This window comes from Erythrolamprus reginae, chromosome 2 (assembly GCF_031021105.1).
Source record: "Erythrolamprus reginae isolate rEryReg1 chromosome 2, rEryReg1.hap1, whole genome shotgun sequence".
Classification (NCBI taxonomy): Eukaryota; Metazoa; Chordata; class Lepidosauria; order Squamata; family Dipsadidae; genus Erythrolamprus; species Erythrolamprus reginae.
Window position 1 is genome coordinate 190,558,980 of NC_091951.1, and position 20,899 is coordinate 190,579,878.

General features: G+C 42.8%; 2 protein-coding genes across 7 annotated transcripts in view; one reads left to right on the forward strand and one right to left on the reverse strand.

Moving 5' to 3' along the window:
- Positions 1-10,017, forward strand: part of B4GALNT1 (beta-1,4-N-acetyl-galactosaminyltransferase 1) — a 134,458-nt gene extending 124,441 nt beyond the window's left edge. For all 3 annotated transcript variants that reach the window (XM_070740937.1, XM_070740938.1, XM_070740936.1), the window contains 4 exons: positions 1,176-1,316; positions 4,624-4,861; positions 5,804-6,466; positions 6,722-10,017. In XM_070740937.1, coding sequence (XP_070597038.1) covers positions 1,176-1,316; positions 4,624-4,861; positions 5,804-6,018 — 594 coding nt within the window. In that variant the 3' untranslated portion in view covers positions 6,019-6,466; positions 6,722-10,017. The remainder of the gene's footprint in view (positions 1-1,175; positions 1,317-4,623; positions 4,862-5,803; positions 6,467-6,721) is intronic.
- Positions 9,087-20,899, reverse strand: part of LOC139161595 (solute carrier family 26 member 10-like) — a 39,251-nt gene continuing 27,438 nt past the window's right edge. For all 4 annotated transcript variants that reach the window (XM_070740933.1, XM_070740935.1, XM_070740934.1 and 1 more), the window contains 6 exons: positions 20,095-20,265; positions 19,022-19,061; positions 18,447-18,526; positions 15,559-15,613; positions 12,035-12,141; positions 9,087-10,380 (listed from right to left, as the gene is read on the reverse strand). In XM_070740933.1, the coding sequence (XP_070597034.1) occupies positions 10,342-10,380; positions 12,035-12,141; positions 15,559-15,613; positions 18,447-18,526; positions 19,022-19,061; positions 20,095-20,265 (492 nt within the window). In that variant the 3' untranslated portion in view covers positions 9,087-10,341. The remainder of the gene's footprint in view (positions 10,381-12,034; positions 12,142-15,558; positions 15,614-18,446; positions 18,527-19,021; positions 19,062-20,094; positions 20,266-20,899) is intronic.

Consider the following 20,899-nt stretch of genomic DNA (forward strand, 5'->3'; position numbering starts at 1 on the left):
ATTGAACAGGATTTATTATTTTCCCTTAACTTAACTGACGATCAAAGTTAGGATGAGTAAGGAGCTGACTTTCCCACCCACATTTCTCAATATAAATTTATGCATATTTCTAGTCATCCAAGAGCAGTTCACTGAGTTGATTTCTTAAGAGGTTCCTGAAAGCAAAGTATGGAAAATTTGGCAATCACGTGGCTGAAGAGATCCAGACGGCTAAGTCTCGGATAAAAGTTGCCTTGTATTTGTAGGACAAAGATCAAGGCCGAACTGGTTAAGACCATATTATGGAGTCCTCAGTGCTCTCTGAGCTTGGTTGCTTCCTTGTTTGCTTGCATTATCCAATCACTTCATTAATAGAAGGGGGTGGGATTCATACTGAACCAGGAATCTCATGTGGGTTGCAGGAATAAATTTGGAGTTCTGTAGAAGATCAGTTGACGATGCAAAATTGAAAGGGATGGTGCTGGTCAGAGTGCTTTGAAAAGGTTGACAGACAGAATTCAGGATTATAAAATCATTGTTAAGGCACAGGTGCCAAAGTTTGAGGTACAAAATGATCAGGTGACCATTTTCAGTGTTTTGCGCCCAAGCAAAAGGAGCTAGCGACAGTTCAGTTATTTGGCAAAAGGATTGTCATTAGCGATGCTCATAAATAGCCTCTTTCTGTCCATTTCTGCACAATCAATTTTTTTAAAAAAATTACATCTTCTATATTGACTAAAGAAAGGGAAGAAACAGAGTATTTTTTGAACATAGAATTTGTTTTACAAATGGTTGGATGACAGAGGTAAACATTAGAAATTAGAAAAATATTATTATACACTGCTCAAAAAAATAAAGGGAACACTTGAACAACAGAATATAACTTCAAGTAAATCAAACAGCTATGAAATCAAACTGTCCACATAGGAAGCAACACTGATTGATAATCAATTTCACGTGCTGTTATGCACATTCAACTTTATACAGAACAAAGTATTTGATGACAATATTTCATTCATTCAGATCTAGGATGTGTTCTTTGAGTGGTCCCTTCATTTTTTTGAGCAGTATATAAACAAATTGACCCAGATAATACTCTGTTCACCAAGCACTTGTGAATGTAAATTGAAAATGGATAAATAAACTGATAAATAACCTTTTCAATCTTCTTTCTCCTCTCTACCCTCACTTTCTAGGGCTGGTTTGCTGGTAGGAATCTTGCCATCTCCCAGGTGAATACCAAATATGTTCTGTGGGTGGATGATGACTTCATTTTCACACCCCGCACCAAAGTGGAAAAGCTTGTAGATGTCCTTGAGAAAACTACCCTGGATTTGGTGAGTCTCTGTCCCATGGTTGCTTTTGCTGACTCTGGATCATTTATTTCACCATGCTGGCTGGGAGTTACTCATAGTTGGTATAGAAATGTGGGGGGCATAGACTGTGCAGAATCAGACGCATTAACACTCAAATTAAAAAATAAAGAAGAATCCGACCATTATAAAACTTGGAAATACTTCTATGATTGGTTTAAGAGAAGAAACAAAAACTTAAATTGAAATATAACAACAATAATACTTTATATCCTTTTTATTTGATATGACAAATCACAAAAGATCTATACAGTAACTTTTCAGGGAAAATTTGTATGAATCTAAAAAAATTAAATATGAATGAATGAAGGCGGTTAAGAAAATAAAAATAATTAAAAAAAATATGGACAACCAAAAGGAGAAGATGGTAGATACCGATGATATGATATACTTCACCAGAAGATAATTTAAAACTATATGATGATTTATAACTTACCCCCTCAAGGGAATTTAAGTATAAACATTACATATTATGTTATATGTTTATTGTTATTGTTATTATTGTTTAGTTTACTTAAATAAGGAATTAACTATACTACTAGAATTATTCTATTTTTTGTTTGTTTGTCTGTTTGTTAGTATGTGTTAGTTTGGCATTGTTTCAACTCATGATTTGACCATTTATTTTATTTTTGTAAATGTTTATATATGTAATAAAATTTTTAAAAAAAGAAAGAAAGAAATGTGGGGGCAGACTTAGTCCGTGGCTGTGATTTAGACATCTTTGTATCCCATCATATGAAGTGAAATCAATTTTGAGTTGATAAAGAGACTAAAAAGAGAGGTCTATTCCCTTTTTAAATTTGCAAAGGTCTATCACACAATGGTTGGTTTTGGATGTAGCATTGTTTAAATCTCCAGTTCTTGATAGTGGCTTAATTTGTTCAAAGGTATTTATTGGTTTAACTAAATCAATATTTCACTGAACTTGTTATAGCCACCTACTCCAGCAGACTCTATGCAACTTACAAAATCTTAGTTAAAATAACTAAAAACACATAAGAGGTCAGAGGACCTCTCCTGCTCTGTTTATCTCTTGGTTCTGGTTTCAGAATAGTTTTGAAATCATAACCTACAGTATGTAGTTTTAACGTTTTAATTATTTTTGATTTACCATACTTTTCGGAGTATAAGATGGACTTTCCCCTTCCTAAAAGTGAGTGAAAATTGCTGTGTGTCTTATAGACCAAATGTTGTCGAAACCCTGGCCCGCACCTTTCACCCGTTTTAGACCTTTATGTGTTGCATTTTTAGCCTCCACACTGCCCATTTTTGGCCTCCACGTGTCGCATTTTCAGCCGGTTGCAGGTGACGGGAATCGGTGGTGGTGAATGGACAGTGGCAAACAGGCTGCAGCAAACGGGTGGGCCAAATGGACCGTGGTGGCAGCAAACAGCTGCGCCGAACACCAAAGAGAAGACTAATGGGTAGCAGTGAATGGGCCATGGTGTTGAACTAGTTGCGGCAAATTGGCAGTGGTGGTGAATGGGCGGCGGCAGCACCAAACGGGCTACAACAAATGGGCCAGATGAATACCAGATGGATGCTGGGAAGCAAAGGCAGATTTTTTTCTTTGGTTTTTCTCCTCCAAAAAAGTAGGTGTATCTTATAGTCCGGAGTGTCTTATACTCTGGAAAATATGGTATTTTATAACTTCTAAGCCATCTAGAGTCACTTTATGTTCTGTCAGGCTCTTTGGTTGAATCCTCCCAAAAATTCACAGGTACAAATTTCAGACACAAACACGTTTGAAAATTCAAAATAATGTTCTTTATAATGAAAATTCACTTAAACCAAGCCCCCTTTTGGTATAGCCAAGAGCACTCGTCTCCAAACAAACTGGTAATTTGTACAAGTCCCTTATCAGTTCTGTGATACTTAGCTTGCAGCTGGGAGGCAATTCACAGTCCTCCTTCTTTCACAAAGTGAAACACACTTTGCTCTGGTTTAGTTTCAAAGCGGGGAAAAATCAGTACACAAAAAGTCAAAGTCAGTAAAGCAGTCATGAAACACAATGATCAGATTGTTCTGTCTGGGTGCCCCCAGACTTCAACACCAACTGGAAAAAGCAGCCAGACACGCTGGTAAAAGCAAAAGCACTTTATAGTTTGAAAAATAAACACAGAGAAAAACCTGTTCTTCCCAACAGGCAGGCTATGAGGCTTCACAGCAAAGTCCTGACGGCCAGACAATACAGCAGACTTCTTGCTGGCACCCACACCACTGTAGAGAATAAGCCCCCACGCCTTTTCCCCCAAGGTTTCAGCCTTCAAGGCCACAAGTCAGAATCAGAGACGCCAAAGATCACAGCTAGGTCCCAGGACTCCCAAAGATACTACCCCACAAGACAGGAAGGGTGGGTCTGCCTTTTCAGCCTTTCTGGGGAGAACCACACCCAAACCCAGCTGTTACCTATTTAAGACTGGAAGTACCTGGCTAATTGTCCCCTTCGTTGTTCTGCTCTTCTCTGCCTGAGATCGATGATGGCTTGAGCATTTTCATCTAAGGACTCCAGGCTGCTTGCTGGGGAGAGCTCCATCCCGGGGGACTCTGGCTGTTCTCCCTCTCCCTCGGCCTGATATTCCTCCTCCCCTTCTGCCTGGGCCTCCTCCTCCTGTTCCTCCTCCTCCCCCTCTGAGCAGGGAGCCGGCAGAGGTTCAGCCGTTCCCTGAGGAGCCTCAGACGGAATCACAACACAGATAATCCTCCACAATGGCCAAACCCACAGGCTGCTATTTATAGCAGCCGCACTAATTACCACAGCCCCACCCAACCACAGGTGGCCTCATTTTCTTTGATAATAATCTCTCAGTTGTTGTTGCCTATGCATCGCTCTCCGCATGCGTGGCTGTATCATTAACTCTTGTTCTGAATCCAAGGAGGAGCTAGATAATTGCTCTCCTTCTGAGCTGTCTGCCCCACTCTCCTCCTCCCTGTCGCTCATGTCTTCTTGGTCAGAGGAGCCTTCATCAGCAGATTCCACCGGGGGGGAAAACAGGCCTGCAGCATGTGGATGTCTCCCCCACATCCACAGTCCTTGGGGCAGGAGCTGGGCCAGAGCTAACCACAACACTTTATAGGGGGGATAGGTGGCCTAAACATTAAATAAGTAAATAAAATAAAAGTGGAACAAAAATTGGCATTAAAACAAAATTAAAAGGATAAGAGTAATGAAATAATCTTTCCCCAAGAAATCTTTTTCCACCCTACAGAGAGAACCCCCTTCATGTGCCCATCATCCAACATCAGTGTTGTGGTTTGTTTTCCGCAGGTGGGTGGAGCCGTAAGGGAGATAACAGGATACACCACCACGTACCGCCAACAGATCAGCGTGCAACCTGGTAGTGAGGAGGGAGATTGCCTGCGAATCCGCCAGGGCTATCACCACATTATTGAAGGTTTCCCTGACTGTGTCGTCACCGACGGAGTAATCAATTTCTTCTTGGCACGTACGGAGAAGGTGCTGCAAGTTGGCTTTGATCCACGCCTCCGCCGTGTGGCCCACCTTGGTGAGTGAGTCCATATACAGTGGTACCTCTACTTACGAACTTAATTCGTTCCGTGACCAGGTTCTTAAGTAGAAAAGTTTGTAAGAAGAAGCAATTTTTCCTATAGGAATCAATGTAAAAGCAAATAATGCGTGCAATTGGGGAAACCAAAGGGAGGGTGGAGGTCCTGTTTCCTCCCAGGAGATTCCTAGAGAGGCCCCACAGAGGCTTCTCCCCGCCTTTTCCGGCCATGTTTCCTCCCAGGAGATTCCTAGAGAGGCCCCACGGAGGCTTCCCCCTGCCTTTTCCGGTTACAATTTCAGAGGCTCGGGTATATAAATAGAAAATGGTATTTGGAAGAGGCAAAAAAATCTTGAACACCCGGTTCTTATGTAGAAAAGTTTGTAAGTAGAGGCGTTTATAGGTAGAGGTACCACTGTATATATCAATGCATATACCTTAAAACATACCAATAACATAGACAATTATACATTTTTATCCAATCAGTCAAAAACCAATATCCTATTTTGTACCTATTTTGTACTCCTGTTCATCAGTCTGTTTTTCTTCATTTTGTTACGCTCCCCTCCCTCTATCACCATCTCCTCTTTCTACCCTCTTACTCCTTCTCTCCCTCTCCTACTTCCCTCCATTCCTTCTCCTCTCCACCTTTCTACTTCCTCTTTCTCCCTCTTTCCCTTTCCCTGAGTGATTCTTATTCTAATTCATCTCATATTTAACAGACTGATAGCATCGTATGCTTGAGTCAGATTTGTGAGTGCCTACGGGATCTGCAATAAGTTCTTATTTGTGTCATTCAAACTGTTCATTAGCCTGTAACAACTTCTACTCAACTCAACCGGAAGGTTCAAAAAAAGCATTGCACAGAAGGATTGTCTGTTGAAGAATCGTAGTCTTATGCTAATTTTTGTCCTTCGTTCTGGGTTTTTTCCCTAACTGCAGAGTTCTTCATTGATGGCCTGGGAATTCTGCATGTCGGTTCCTGCTCCAATGTGGTCGTAGACCATGCCTCTAAGATCAAGTTACCGTGGCTAAAATCGGCAAGCGATAAGCAATATGCCAAGTTCCGCTACCCCAACTTGACGGGTGACATAATGAACTCCAAACAAACCCTTTTCTACTTCAAGAACCGTTTCAAATGTATGACGGGCAATTAGTCTTCAGTGAGAGGGTGCTGAGCCCCACCCTTGACAACTGGCTAAGTCCTCAGGTGGACTGGAGTCTTGGACAGCCTGCTCCGGCAGCTAGCCACAACACTTGGCAAACCATCTTGCCCTGTCCACTAGCCAAATGCCCAGAACTCAGGGAGGCTTCTACATTCTCAGGTCTGAAGAGCAACTTGAGAAGTGAACTTCATGCTGCTTAAAACAATGACTGTGTTGTAACAGAATTAATTGGACAAGCCATCTTCCAGACCTTGTTGACGAAAAGGGGGATGTTGGCTGCTTGTCATTTTGTCCTGTTTTGCATCTGAACTGAACCATATTCCACAGGGAGTGGTTCCGCAAGAGGTTGCTCCATGAAACCTGGGCCTTTATCCATCTCCTGGTTGAGAGCAGCCATCTGTCTCTTGTTACAACGAACTCCCCTTCTAACTTTGGACATGCACATACCTATAAGCAGAGGTGGGCCACTAAGGTGGAACAGAGACATGTGCTCGGCCCCGTGGCTCTGAGTGCAGTGGAGTCCAGCGCAATCATGCTACTGCACCTGGGCAGGTAGCAAAATCGCGCATGGACATCCAGGGACGCCCGTGGTGCGTGCGATTTCGCTACTGCCCAGGTGCAGTAGCAGAATTGCGCTGGACTCCACTAGCACTCAGAACCACAGGGGCGAGCACACGTCGCCGTTCCACCTTAGCAGCCCACCTCTGCCTATAAGGACACATCAAAAACTTGAAAACTCTGGCAATATCCCAGCATCCTTTACCTCCCTTTAATTTAAACTGACAGAAAGGGACAGGATCGGAGGCGGATAAACCTGAATTCGGGGGGGTGGGGTGGGCTTTCTCTAGTGTCACAATTTTTTGTGCTGGGGTTTTGAATTTGAGCCCCTCTGTCCCCAGCTCCCTCCAACCTCAAACTGACATTGTTCTGGGATATTTTTGAAGTGCCAAAGACTAATGATGGAAAGCCACCACCAGGGGGAAGACTTGGGGTGTGCATTGCGACAGAGCCAGCCTTGCAAAGCTACAGAACTTACTGGGTGCACTCCAAATTCGAGGCACTGGCAGACTTACAGCAAAAATGGCCAGATGGGCATGGACATTGGAGGGGGCGGATTATTTTCTACGGAGATAATTTTTTAAATACGGTGAAGTAGAAAGACTGTTCACGACAGATTGCCTTTTTTTTTTTTTTAACTTGGGACAGAATCCATTTCCAAAGCTGCTTCTCATTCCTTAAACGTCTCCATCCCAAGTCTCTGGCTTTTTAGTACGAACCATGGAACCTTTTTACACCACTGCTTTTCCTAAAACTATTATTTATTAGGGAGGGTTTTTAAAACACTACCACCGCCACCAGAAATCGGGGCTGGGAAACGGTCCTACACATTATTTTCATTGCATGGGGTTGGCTCCTATTGTACGTAAGCCAAGAGGCTGTTACCACTCAGGCACCATTCTTCCTTCTGCCTATGTGTGCCCTTCTTCCTGGCAGCTGCCTTTCATTGAGATAAATTAGTTAAGTCCAGCCTCACTGGTTAAGGTATTGGGTGCACTTTTAGCACAGGGAATGAATGACAAAAGCCAGCGAGGGATGGTGAATTTCAAATTCTCTGTAGCACGAATGGTATAAGAATTCATACAGACTGATTCACAAAGTTGTTTCTTGCTGCAAAAGGACAAACTCTTCTTCCCTCTGAGTTACCAGATGAAAAATTGAAAAATATTTGTGTAGGATAAGGTTGTTGGACATAAGCTATGGATTGGGTATGACTTAGAAGCTACAAGTACAATAGCAATCGTATTCATGCTCTCATGGGAATAAGCTGTACTAAGCACAATAAGACTTTTAAATAATATTTTAATTGGAATTAAATCCTCCTCACACCACCAGAACAATGCAGTAATAAATTAAATACACTTAAATGCTTTTTTAAAACATTGCATTTTTACACACACACACACAAAGTAAATAGGAGAGAAATTCCATGTGATAATTAAATGGTTGTTCCCCTGCCTGAAATGCTAATTTTGATAAAAGTTCAAAAGCTTGTTTGTTTATTTACATATTTATTGTTCAAGGATGGATGCATAATCAGCATGCAACTCTGAGCTGGTGCAGTCCAAGAAAACCTTAGCTATATAGTATTTGATGCTGCTAAAGGTATAAAATGGGTCCTGTCTCAGGAGTAAGATGGAAATCTCCAGTTGCAAACACTAATCAATGACCTAACCCAAGGTGTGGTGTCTCGCTTTTGAGCACAATAATCTGTTTATCTGAAAATAGTGTATATCCACCACTAGCGAGAAGTGGTAATCAGATTAACAGTTGGAAGAGACCTTGTAGGACATCTAGTCCAAGGCCCACCCAAGTAGGAGACCCTACACCACTTCTGACAGGTGGCAGTCCAGTCTCTTCTTTAAAGTTTCAAGTGATGAAGCTCCCACAACTTCCAAAGGCAACTTTTGTTCAATTGGTTGATTACTCTCACGGTCAGGAAATTTCTCCTTATTTCCAGGTTGAATCTCTCCTTGTTCAGTTTCCATCCATTATCCCTTGTCTGGCCTTCAGATGCTTTGGAAAATAGCTTGACCCTCTCCTCCCTGTGGCAGCCCCTCAAATATTGGAACACTGATATCACGTCTCCCCTGGTCCTTCTCTTCGCTAGACTAGCCATGCCCAGTTCCTGCAACCCTTCTTCATATGTTTTAGTCTTCAGTCTCCTAATCAACTTGGTTGGTTTTCACTGAACTTTTTCTAGAGTCTCAACATCTTTTTTAATAATGTGGTGACCAAAACTGGATGCAGTACTTTAGGTGTGGTCTTACTAAGGTTTTATAGAATGGTATTAATACCTCACTTGATCTTGATTGTATTATATTTAGGATTGCGTTGGCTCTTCTGGCTGCTGCTGCACACTGCTGGCTCATATGTAATTGGTTGTTCACAAAGACTCCAAAATCCCTCTCACGGTTACTGCTATTAGACCTGGTTTCACCCAGTCTATATAGGTACTTTTGGTTTTTCTTGCCTAAAATAAGGCTTCACTTTTCTCTACATTTAATTTCATTTTGTTACATAGGGAGGGCCCAGTGTTCAAACCTGTCAAGATCCATCTGGAACTTAAGCCTATCTTCTAGGACAGTGATGGCAAACCTTTTTCTCCTTGGGTGCCGAAAGAGCGTGCATATGCAAGTGCCCACATCCACAATTCAATGCCTGGGGAGGGCAAAAACAGCTTCCCCCACTCCCTGAAGTCTATCCAGAGGCTAGAAATGGCCTGTTTTCCAAATTCTGGTGGGCCCAGTAGGCTTATATTTCACCTTCTCCAGGCTCCAAAGGTTTCTGTGGAGCCAGGGGAGAGTAAAAATGCCCTCCCCCATTTCCCCGCAGGCTCTCTGGAAGCCAAAAATTAGTTGGCTGGCACACAAATGCACGTTGGAGCTGAGCTAGGGCAATGGCTTGTGTGCCAGCAGATATGGCTCAGTGTGCTACCTGTGCCATCGGTTCACCATCACTGTTCTAGGGTGTTGGGTATTCCTGCCAGCTTAGTATCATCTGCAAATTTGGTCAATTGGGCGAACCAGTAGCAGCAGTGGGAGGCTCTGTCCACCTGCCTGGATATCTCTGTGCATGAACAAAAGCTTCTGTGCATGTGCAGAAGCTCCTGCACGTGTTCCCAATAGCAAACCAGTAGCGAAGGTAACTGAAACCCCTTACTGATCTATACCCTTTGGTCCTACAGCAATTCTGCATTGAGAGGAGCTCTCTGGCAAAGAGAAGAAAAAAAGCAGGAGCCCCAGTATAAAAAGAGTACTTTGACAAAAATTGGCTTCCTTTCATTTCTGGCAATCAAGCTTTTCTATAATCCGCATTGAGCATTCTTTCCTAGGCTTTCTTCCTTTTGGCTTCCACGGTTTATTCTGTGACGACTTCAATTTCCCACCCACCTACCCAGGAAATTATTAAAGGGTTGTTTTTTTAAAAAAATACAATTTTGTTTAGCTTCTGTGTCCTAAAATTTTCGACTAAGAGTTCCAAGAAGGAAGGAAATCAGGTGAGTATGTGGGAAGTAATCCTGACCCTTCAGGCCCATTGAAGTTGTAGCAGGAGGAAGAGCTGCTAAATCTAAGATCCCGGCTCTTCTTGCCAGGCGGCTCTTCCCGTGTCGGCCCATTCCTGACAATCCAGCCTTCCAGCAGCAGGAGAAACGTGGTCTCATTGGCAGCCTGCTGCCTTTCCCAAATCTCTGTGATCTCAGATGGCTTTGTCCTGGTCGACCTCACTGTCTTTTCACCCTGGCAGCAAGAAAAGTTATACCCAGATGGTGGGGTCCTTCTGTTCCACGTTTTCCTGAAGAAAAACCAAATTGGAGTTATCCATGAGGCACTGTGCCACATTAAAACAAAAAAGCTACTGTGTACCTTCCCAGCTCATGTTACTTGTTAAGCTCTGTGCCACAAAGGTGCTTTTTTCAAGAGGCACCTTTGAGACAGCCATGAACCTGGAGGACTGAGAATCTCCATAGTGAACTCTGTGCCTCAGGGAAGTGCAGAGATTGCCCCAGGGGATGCAATCCCTGCTAAGGTCAGCAGTTCAATTCTGAACTTTCTACATCTGGAAACGATGATTGTGCTACAGGCAATCCTCAACTTAGCAACAATGACCATTTAGTGACATTTTAGTGACCGTTCACTCACTGGCACTGAAAACAGTGACTTATGACCGTTTTTCACACTTATGCCCATTGTGCACCATTGCAGCATCCCCAGTGTCATCTGTTCAAAATTCAGATGTTTGGCAACTGGTTCATATTTATGACGGTGGCAGTGTCCTGAGGTCACTGTGTGATCCAACCTTTCAAACCTTCTGACACGCACACAGTCCATGGGGGGGGAGCTGGATTCGCTTAATGACCATGCTGCTAACTTAACAAGTGCAATGATTCACTTCATAACGGTGGCAAGAATTGTCAGAAAACAGGGCAAAACTCACTCATTTTATTTATTAATTAGATTCATAGGCCGCCCTTCTCTTTGCGGACTCAGGGTGGCTTACAGAATAAACTATAAACAAGGGTACTTAACAAACGTTTCCCTTAGCAACCATGGCAGTGGACCAGAGTACCTTCGGAACCGCCTGCTACCGCATGAATCCCAGCGACCGATAAGGTCCCACAGAGTTGGCCTTCTCAGGGTCCCGTCGACTAAACAATGTCGTTTGGCGGGCCCCAGGGGAAGAGCCTTCTTTGTGGCGGCCCCGGCCCTCTGGAACCAACTCCCCCCGGAGATTAGAACTGCCCCCACCCTCCTTGTCTTTCGTAAACTACTCAAGACTCACTTATACCGCTAGGCATGGGGGAGTTGAGACACCTTTTCCCCAGGCTTTTTTATACTTTGTTTTATGTTTGGTATGAATGTGCTGTTTGGTTTTTTAAATAATGATAGGGTTTTATATGTTTTTTAATATTAGATTTGTTCCACTGCTATTTTGTTTTTATTACTGTTGTGAGCCGCCCCGAGTCTTTGGAGAGGGGCGGAATACAAATCTAATAAATAATAATAATAATAATAATAATAATAATAATAATAATAACCAAACATTTGGCCTCAATTATGGTCATAACCTGAGGACTACCTGTACTTCTAAATAACCTCTGAAGGAGCAAATATGGCCAGCTCACCAGAACTGTGGGGTGAGAGTGGGGATTGCTTCAAGTAAGACTTTTCTCATTAAACACACGACTCCAAATATAGAAAATATGAACTCGGGCTAAATTGCCTCTGTTTACAGATTTACCTCATGGGTGGGACACTAAATAAATAAAATAAAATAAATAAATAAATAAATAAATGAGAATGGTGGACGGTTTTGAGAGTCGAGGTACAGGTGCCCAGCCACACTCCCCTTCTTCCCCCATGCCCCCCCCCCTCCACAACAGCCTTAACAGAAACCAGGATGGAAAGGGGCTTCCTTCTTTTCTCTGCTGATTCTCTTGGACCCTTACCGTGGTTTGCTGGAGGTAGGAAACTGCATCGTGAACTGTGACAAAAATCTGCTGAGGGGTGAGATGATGCATGAGGCCACAAAACTTCAAGGTCTGTAGGACGTTGGCTGGTTGGATAAAAAGAGAAGAAGACGTTCAGCTCTCGTGCCACCTGTGGTGACTTGCATAATGCAGAGTTTCCTTGACACTAGTGATGGTCTCCTCCTATCTCCACAAAACAACAGAATCTGGACATGACCCTGAGCCAGGGATGAAATCCGGCAGGTTCTGACAGGTTCCGGAGAACCAGTAGTGGAAACTTTGAGTAGTTGGGAGAACTGGCAAATGCCATGTCTGGTTGGCCCCAGAGTGGGGTAGGAATGGAGATTTTGCAGTATCCTTCCCCCCAGGAGTGGGGAGGGATTGGGGATTTTGCAGTATCCTTCTCCTGCTATGCCCACCAAGCCATGGCCACATAACTGGTAGTTTAAAAAAAATGGATTTCACCACTGCCCTGATCCACAAATCATGGGATCTTGGAAAAAATCCAGTGCTGTTATTATATGGGTGAGTAAACTGGTCCTTCAGACCAAGTTGAAGCACTTCTGCATCACCGCTCTTCCCAAGGGCCAATCTCTCATAAACCAGTTGGAAACAACTCAAGCTTATTGTTGTTCCAGCCTTCTGTTCAGAAGAACTGAAGAGGGCAGGAAGAAAGCCCCGTTGTGTCAGTAAGGGGCGAGTACAAGTGCACTAGAGTGCCTTCCGTCCCCTGTCCTATTGCTCTCCTATATCTCCTATACCTTTCTTCTATTCCTATATCTCTTCTTCTATTCTTTCATTGATATGTTCTATTCCTATAACTTCTTTTCTATTATTTCTTAGATATATTTTACTATGAGTATTTTACTATGTGTATATTGATATATACCCACTAAAACCCTAATTGTGGAGAATCAAGTTGCAAACAGCTGCCCACCTTCCTTAACAACAGCAGCTAAGGATTGTTATGTGATGTCACGCATTCCTCATTATGACTGCTGTGCTTAGCAATGGCAAATCCTGTCCTGATTGCCACTATAAGGCGAGAACTACCTGCATGGGATAGGGTAAGGACGGAGAGCAAATTAACAAAAGCAGCTCCACTACTTCCGTATGTATGTGGTGATGTGGCTTGAGCATACAAAAACGATGGCGCTTGCTTTGCAGTGGCCTGTGCGGCTGTTGTTTTCACTTTTGACAAATGCATCAGATCCCTTGGATGCTTCTGGGCCAGGTGTGAAAAGCTCCCAGTTCGTTTCTGTCTGTCAGTCATCAGAGTCAGTCGCGAAGGCAGGGTGAGGCTCTGCCCACCAGCCCGGACGCTGCCATTTGGGGTTTTTTACCCTCTGCACATGCACAGAATGCTTTGCGCATGCACAGAGGGTAAAAGAATCCAAATGGCGGCGTCTGGGCAGATGGGCGGAGCCTCATATTCCCTTCGTGATCAGCTCTACAATGACTGGCAAGAACGAGCGCACCAGAAGCATTTCACCCCTGTTCTGGGCCCTACTGAAGTGAATGATTGTTCAGGCAGTCTTCTTATGAAGTTTATTTAAAAGGCTGTAAGGAGAGGGCAGGATGATTCAATGCAAGTAGACCACAAATCTAGAGATGGGCATCTATTTCATTCATTTCATTTCATTTTATTGGATTTGTATGCCGCCCCTCTCCGTAGACTCGGGGCGGCTAACAACAGTGGTAAAAACAACATACGAAAATCCAATACTAAAAAAAGCTAAAAACCCTTATTTTAAAACCAATCATACATACAAACGTACCATACATAAATTGTAGAAGCCTAGGGGGAAAGAATATCTTAATTCCCCCATGCCTGACGACAGAGGTGGGTTTTAAGAAGCTTACGAAAGGCAAGAAGGGTGGGGGCTATTCTAATCTCTGGGGGGAGTTGGTTCCAGAGGGCCGGGGCCGCCACAGAGAAGGCTCTTCCCCTGGGTCCCGCCAAGCGACATTGTTTAGTTCACGGGACCCGGAGAAGGCCAACTCTGTGGGACCTAATTGGTCGCTGGGATTCGTGCGGCAGAAGGCGGTCCCGGAGATAACTTGGCCTGGTGCCATGAAGGGCTTTATAGGTCATAACCAACACTTTGAATTGTGACCGGAAACTGATCGGCAACCAATGCAGACTGCGGAGTGTTGATGTGACATGGGCATATTTAGGGAAGTCCATGATTGCTCTCGCAGCTATTACCACATGACACCCTCCTCCAAAAGTGGTGCCTATGAATATTGGTTTGAATCACCCATAACAATCACAATAGCTGGTTTGGTTTTTGTCTTTAAATCCAGCTACAATAAAATAGTGATAATCAAAATAACTTTCAGTTCATCTCATTGGCTTTGATGCCAAGTTAGGTGATTTGTTGGAAACAAATCCATAGATTTGTTGCCATAGATTTCTAGGTCTGCATCGGATAAATGGATCCATCATCACCTATATTCTCCTTTGTATGTGAGGATCCATCCATGCAGGAAATGTATAGGATCCCTCTTGTACATTCAGGATTGTACAGGTACTTCTTGGGCTTTCCATTGAGGAAAATGATGATGGTCTGCTTGATTTTGTTTTTAAGGAACAAGTGAAGTGGGCCAATCCCACCAATTGAAAAATCATACCTTTTCCTGAGGAAACAGACAACTTCCTAACATTTAGATTTTGAAAAAAAGGTAGGTAGGTAGGTAGGTATGTGGAAAGGAATGGAAGGAAGGAAGGAGGGAAGGAAGGAAGGAAGGAAGGAAGGAAGGAAGGAAGAAAGAAAGAAAGAAAGAAAGAAAGAAAGAAAGAAAGAAAGAAAGAAAGAAAGAAAGAAAGAAAGAAAGAAAGAAAGAAAGAAAGAAAGAAAGAAAGAAAGAAAGAAAGAAAGAAAGAAAGAAAGAAAATAAATTAGGGGAGCTTTTTCCTGCATATTATCTTTGAACTAAAGCTCCCATAAGGAATTTCAACTAGAGGCCACTGAAGTTCTAGTCCAGTGATGGTGAACCTTTTTTATCTCATGTGCCGAAAGAGCGTGGGCATGCACTTTTGTGTAAGCGCGAGTGCCCATATCCATAGTTCAATGTCTGGGGAGAGAGAAAACAGCTTCCCCTGCCCCCCGGAGGCCCTCTGAAGGCCGGAAATGGCCTGTTTCCCAACTTCTGGAGGGCCCAGTAGGCTTGTGTTTCACCCTCCCCAGGCTCCAAAGGCTTCCCTGGAGCCGAGGGAGGGTAAAAACACCCTCCCCCATCCCCCCAAAGGCTCCCTGGAAGCTAAAATGCCCTCCCAGAGTCTCTGTGCAAGTCAAAAATCAGTGGGCCGGCAAACACATGCATATTGGAGCTGAGCTAGGGCAGGAGCTCATGTGCCAGCAGATATGGCTCCACTTGCCACCTGTGGCACCCGTGCCATAGGTTCGCCATCACTGTTCTAGTCTAATGCCTCTGAAGGCCATCAGACTGAGGAACAATGAAATAATAGGAAGATTGATGGCATGTCTTACTTTACTCACCATTACAGGCAGACAAATGTATCCGTATGCCGGCTTTTTGACATTCCACACACACCTAAAAGGCAAGGAAACATTTGTAAAGAAGCTTGTGTGAAGGCTTCCTGCCAGGTAGACCATAGCACCAATCTGACAGCCAGGATCCTGATACACAATAATCTTTTATTAATTCTGGCACAAGGAGGTGACACCATTTGTGTTCCACCCCACAGTCTATTATAAGGAGTCTATTATACCGGGAGCAGCTGTATTTCCAATTCAGTATAAAATGGCATGACTCTAGTTCATTTATTAATATCACATTTCAAAAACAACCTATTTAGGCCTTGATGAATTATAATCCTCCTCAAAGGGCAGTGTAAAGGGGAGAAGAATATTATTTAAACAGACCCAGCACAATGAAGATGTGTGAGGCAATGCTGTCTGAAGTGAGAAACCAATGTTTGTTTGTTTGTTTTAAACCTTTTTACTGTAATGTAAACAGATTTCTCTTTTGTGGAAAATCATGCATTAATTCTCAATGCTTGTGGGCCCAATGTGTCTGCAGACAAAACTTATTGACCAGATCCTTACCCTCCTCTCTACATCATTCAATTCAAACAGTGAGAGGTTGCTGTAGTGCAAAGCCAAGGACCCAATCTGCATTATTAGAAACATAGAAACATAGAAGTCTGACGGCAGAAAAAGACCTCATGGTCCATCTAGTCTGCCCTTATACTATTTTCTGTATTTTATCTTAGGATGGATCAGTTTCCGGTCACAATTCAAAGTGTTGGTTATGACCTATAAAGCCCTTCATGGCACCGGACCAGAATATCTTCGGGACCGCCTCCTGCCACACGAATCCCAGCGACCGGTTAGGTCCCACAGAGTTGGCCTTCTCCGGGTCCCTTCTCCGGGTATGTCGTCTGGCGGGACCCAGGGGAAGAGCCTTCTCTGTGGGGGCCCAGACCCTCTGGAACCAGCTCCCCCCTGAGATTAGGATTGCCCCCACCCTCCCTGCCTTTCGTAAACTCCTTAAGACCCACCTTTGCCGTCAGGCATGGGGGAACTAAAACACCTCCCCCTTGCCCGTGTTGTTTTGTTGATTGATTGACTGTGTGCCTGTTTTTTATATATACTGTTTTTATGAGATTATTAATTTTAAATTGTAACTAGATGGGTGGGCATTGGATTTGGTATTATGTACTGTACTGTTTTTTATTATTGTTGTGAGCTGCCCCGAGTTTGCGGAGAGGGGCGGCATATAAATCCAATAAATCTAACCATAAGTTTATCCCAGGCATGTTTAAATTCAGTTACTGTGGATTTATCTACCAATTTATTAATCTCAATTTCAAAAAGGCCGTTGTTGCTTAGAAGATGAAAATGATGGGCAGGGGCAGTTCAGAGCGGTTAAGAAAATCTGCTCACTGGCACAGAAAAATAGACGAAAAGGAAATGGCTATAGAAGGGAGCATTCTGCAGAATTACTTAAAATCTGGGACACGAGGCACCCCAGGATATTGTCTTTGTAACTGGTTATATTCTCTATGACTGCCATTTGGAAAATAGGGGAGCCCCCTTCTCTCCCCACCCCATCCCCGCCATGTAACAGCCATTGTTTAGGAGTACTGACAGCATGTTCTCAAAACTTCTGTCAACTTATAATTACAACTCCAGATGTGTCCAGCAGCCAAATGTCGAGAGACTCCCAATGTAACAGAAGTTGTGTGCACAACTCCTGATTGCATGGTGCTGTTCCACATGTGCCTCCTATAAATACCTTTTGTATGGAAAAACCACCCCAAGTTACTTGAATATATTGACCTGTTCTAGAGTGTGTCCTTCTATTCTTTAAGAGTACTGAATAGCTCTTTTAGCAAAAACTAGGGTTTTTGAGTTATCGAAATTGAGGATCAGATTATTTTGTCTGCGGTATTTTAATTTATTTATTATTTATTTATTATTTAGATTTATTATTTAGATTTGTATGCCGCCCATCTCCGCAGACTCGGGGCAGCTCACAACAACATAAAACAATTCATGACAAATCTAAATTATAGTTTAAAATATTTAAAAAACCCCATTTACTAAGCAAACATACATACAAACATACCATCCATAAATTGTATATGCCCGGGGGAGATGTCTCAGTTCCCCCGTGCCTGACGACAAAGGTGGGTTTTAAGGAGCTTACGAAAGGGAAGGAGAGTAGGGGCAGTTCTAATCTCTGGGGGGAGTTGATTCCAGAGAGTCGGGGCCGCCACAGAGAAGGCTCTTCCCCTGGGGCCCGCCAACCGACATTGTTTAGTTGACGGGACCCGGAGAAGGCCCACTCTGTGGGACCTAATCGGTCGCTGGGATTCGTGCGGCAGAAGGCTGTCTCGGAGATATTCTGGTCCAGTGCCATGAAGGGATTTAAAGGTCATAACCAACACTTTGAATTGTGACCGGAAATTGATCAGCAACCAATGCAGACTGCGGAGTGTTGGTGAAACATATTGCTGAAATAGCTCTCTTGAGTCCAATAGGGGTTTGGGTAATAGTAGCGGCATCATCAGCATACAGAAGTATTGATATTTTTGCATTGTACTAAATTGGGAGGATGAAATTCTGGGTTATGCAGATGATCAATCAGGGAATTAATATAAAGATTGAAGTGGGAAGAGGGGCAAGATACAGCTGTACTTTTAATTGTTGGAGATCAGCAACTACTGTTCTAGGTGCAGTAGACCCCTTGGGCTCCAGTTAAGAAAAGTTCATCTGGAGAGTTATTCTCAATTTTAATCTTGATTTAGTCTCAACGCAGACTGATTTTGACTCTTGTATTTCTCCAGCCATAATATTTTTCTGCCCTTATTCCCCACCCCACTACACAGACACAAAGACACATATTTGCATTTTGATACCTGTATAAGGAGCCGTGCGCCAGATGAATCCACAAAGGATATTCCACTGCAGTCAAAAATCACAGCCTGTACATCTAAGCCTGGATAAGTAGATAAGAGAGAACCCACATCAGCCACTCTCAACCATTGCAGCTCCACAGATTCAAGTCTAATGGCTGCCATGTGCTACCCTGCACTCATCCAGGAGCACTTTGTTCTCCAGGTGGCTTTACACCAGCAGAGGAAAGAGTTAAGATGAAATACATTTCTTTTCTAAACCATCCTAACAAGCCATATCTAATGACTGCACACCAGCACAAAGAGAGTTCAGCTTGGTGTTTCCACATGGGGTGGGCTTCAATTGCAATAACCTACAGCAGGATGGGAATTGAAATTCAACAACTCTGGAGACACAAAATTAGGGAAGGCCAGCTTAGCAAATGGTATCATGTGTAAAGGGTCAAAAAGCAAGAAATATGTAGTATCCTCTGTAGAACTGAGGAAAGGCTACAGCAGATTTTCCACCATGGAGCCATGGCATGTATATTTCCACAAGAAAACTTCCCAAGAACAAAAAGGAATTAACTTTTGATTACCTGAGCTAAGCTTCTTTTCCAAGACACAAACACTGCCATCCTAAACAAAAAGGGGAAAACCCAACAATTAATTTTCATTTATAAACTAAAAGAATTGACTTATGCTACTTAACATCTAATGGGCAGGATAGTGGTGTGTGTCAGTTTTTTATATGATGTGACTGTTTTCCACAAAGGATCTTTTGAAGGTGTGGTGGTTTTTGGGGGTTTTTTTGTGAATATGTAGTTATCATAGTTATCATAGAAAAGCAATCCTCAAAATTTAGTTTAATTTGACTTACTCCAAAGGATGAAACACAGCCAGCATCTTGACTTACACCCCACTTAAATCTCTACATATATAAGAGCTACTGTACAGAATTTACTCTTTTATAATTGAGTAAAGATGGTGGCCACAATTCTGTAATCGAAACCCATTCCCTTTTTATATATTTCATAATGCATGTTGAAAGGGTGGGGTGTCAGTGCTCCAAATAACATCCAAGGAATAAATCAGAGTCCAATTCAGAGTACTATTCTACTTGTGGCAAGCCAAAGTCTCTAACACAAAACGATGGTGTACAACCAGTTCTGAGCACCAGAATCAATCCAGTTGTCTCAGATGGGACAGAAGACATTGTAATACGGGGTGGGTTTTTTGCTTTTTAATGATAATTATAATCCAACCCAGTCTTGCTCTGGTGTAAGAAAGGAAATGTGAAAGAAACAAAAGAAAACTCTTAACATCAACTTAAAATGATATCAATAAAAGAAATAAATAAACGTTTTGAACCTCAATCTAATATCATCTACTCATGTGTAAAGTGTAAAGTTAGCCTAATCTAATTTAATCTAATCTATCTGAATGCAGGTGAAATAAAAGCACTTTAGTTTAACAACATCAGACTTGAGGTCATCCAAAAGTCCAGGATCAGGTACTCAGTTTAAAGAAAAAGTTTAAAATAGTGTCTCTTCCTCAAGCTTTTACTTCCATGAGCACTTCACCATCTATGGGTGAACTTGATTTGCTCTAAACTGAACTCACAGTATTTGGTCTCCCCACCATCGCTTCAATCTTTTACCCCGAGTCTTACCACGGTAGTGATGTCCATTTTGATCCTGCTGTTAAACTGTGAATCCTCAGGATGTTCCCAGTCATGCTGTAACCCCACAAGCTTGCTGACAATATCTTTAAAAAAAACGCGGTTTCCATAATAGATGGGGGCTTGGTAACTTAAGATCTTCACACTCGGGATCTCAAAGCACTAAGAAGTAAAAACAGAACAAATGGAATAGAAGCATAGAATCATAGTTGAATATGAATATATATTCATTGGGTTTGGGAACATGTAGGGCAGACTTCCCCCATCTGACACCTACCAAATAATTTAAACTACAAATCCCATCATCCATAGTCAACTGTGAGCAGGGAGCTACCCAAAGGAATGAATGAAGAGGACTGGAGGATATGACCCAAGCAGTGGTGGGTTGCTACCAGTTCGGAACGGTTTTTAGAACCAGTAGCAGGAGGCTCCATCTACCCGCCCAGGATGCTTCTGCACATGCGAACCAATGGCAAACTAATTCAGAACAGATTGTGGAACCTAACATTTCTAAAAGGTACAAATTGGAGGGAATTAATCATAACCATGTTGTGCAAATTAATTAATTAATCATGACTATGTTATGCAAGGGAATTGACTGGAAAAAGCAGTTATGTTAGGAAGAGTTAATGGTAAAAAGAAACCAGGTCACCAAACAACGTGATGACGGGACACTATCAAAGCTGACACTAGCCAGACATAGAAAAACTCAAAGAAGCAGTGCAAGAGCAGACAATATTGAGAGACATGACCCATAGAATCGCCAAGAACTGGACACAACTAAATGGATAACATC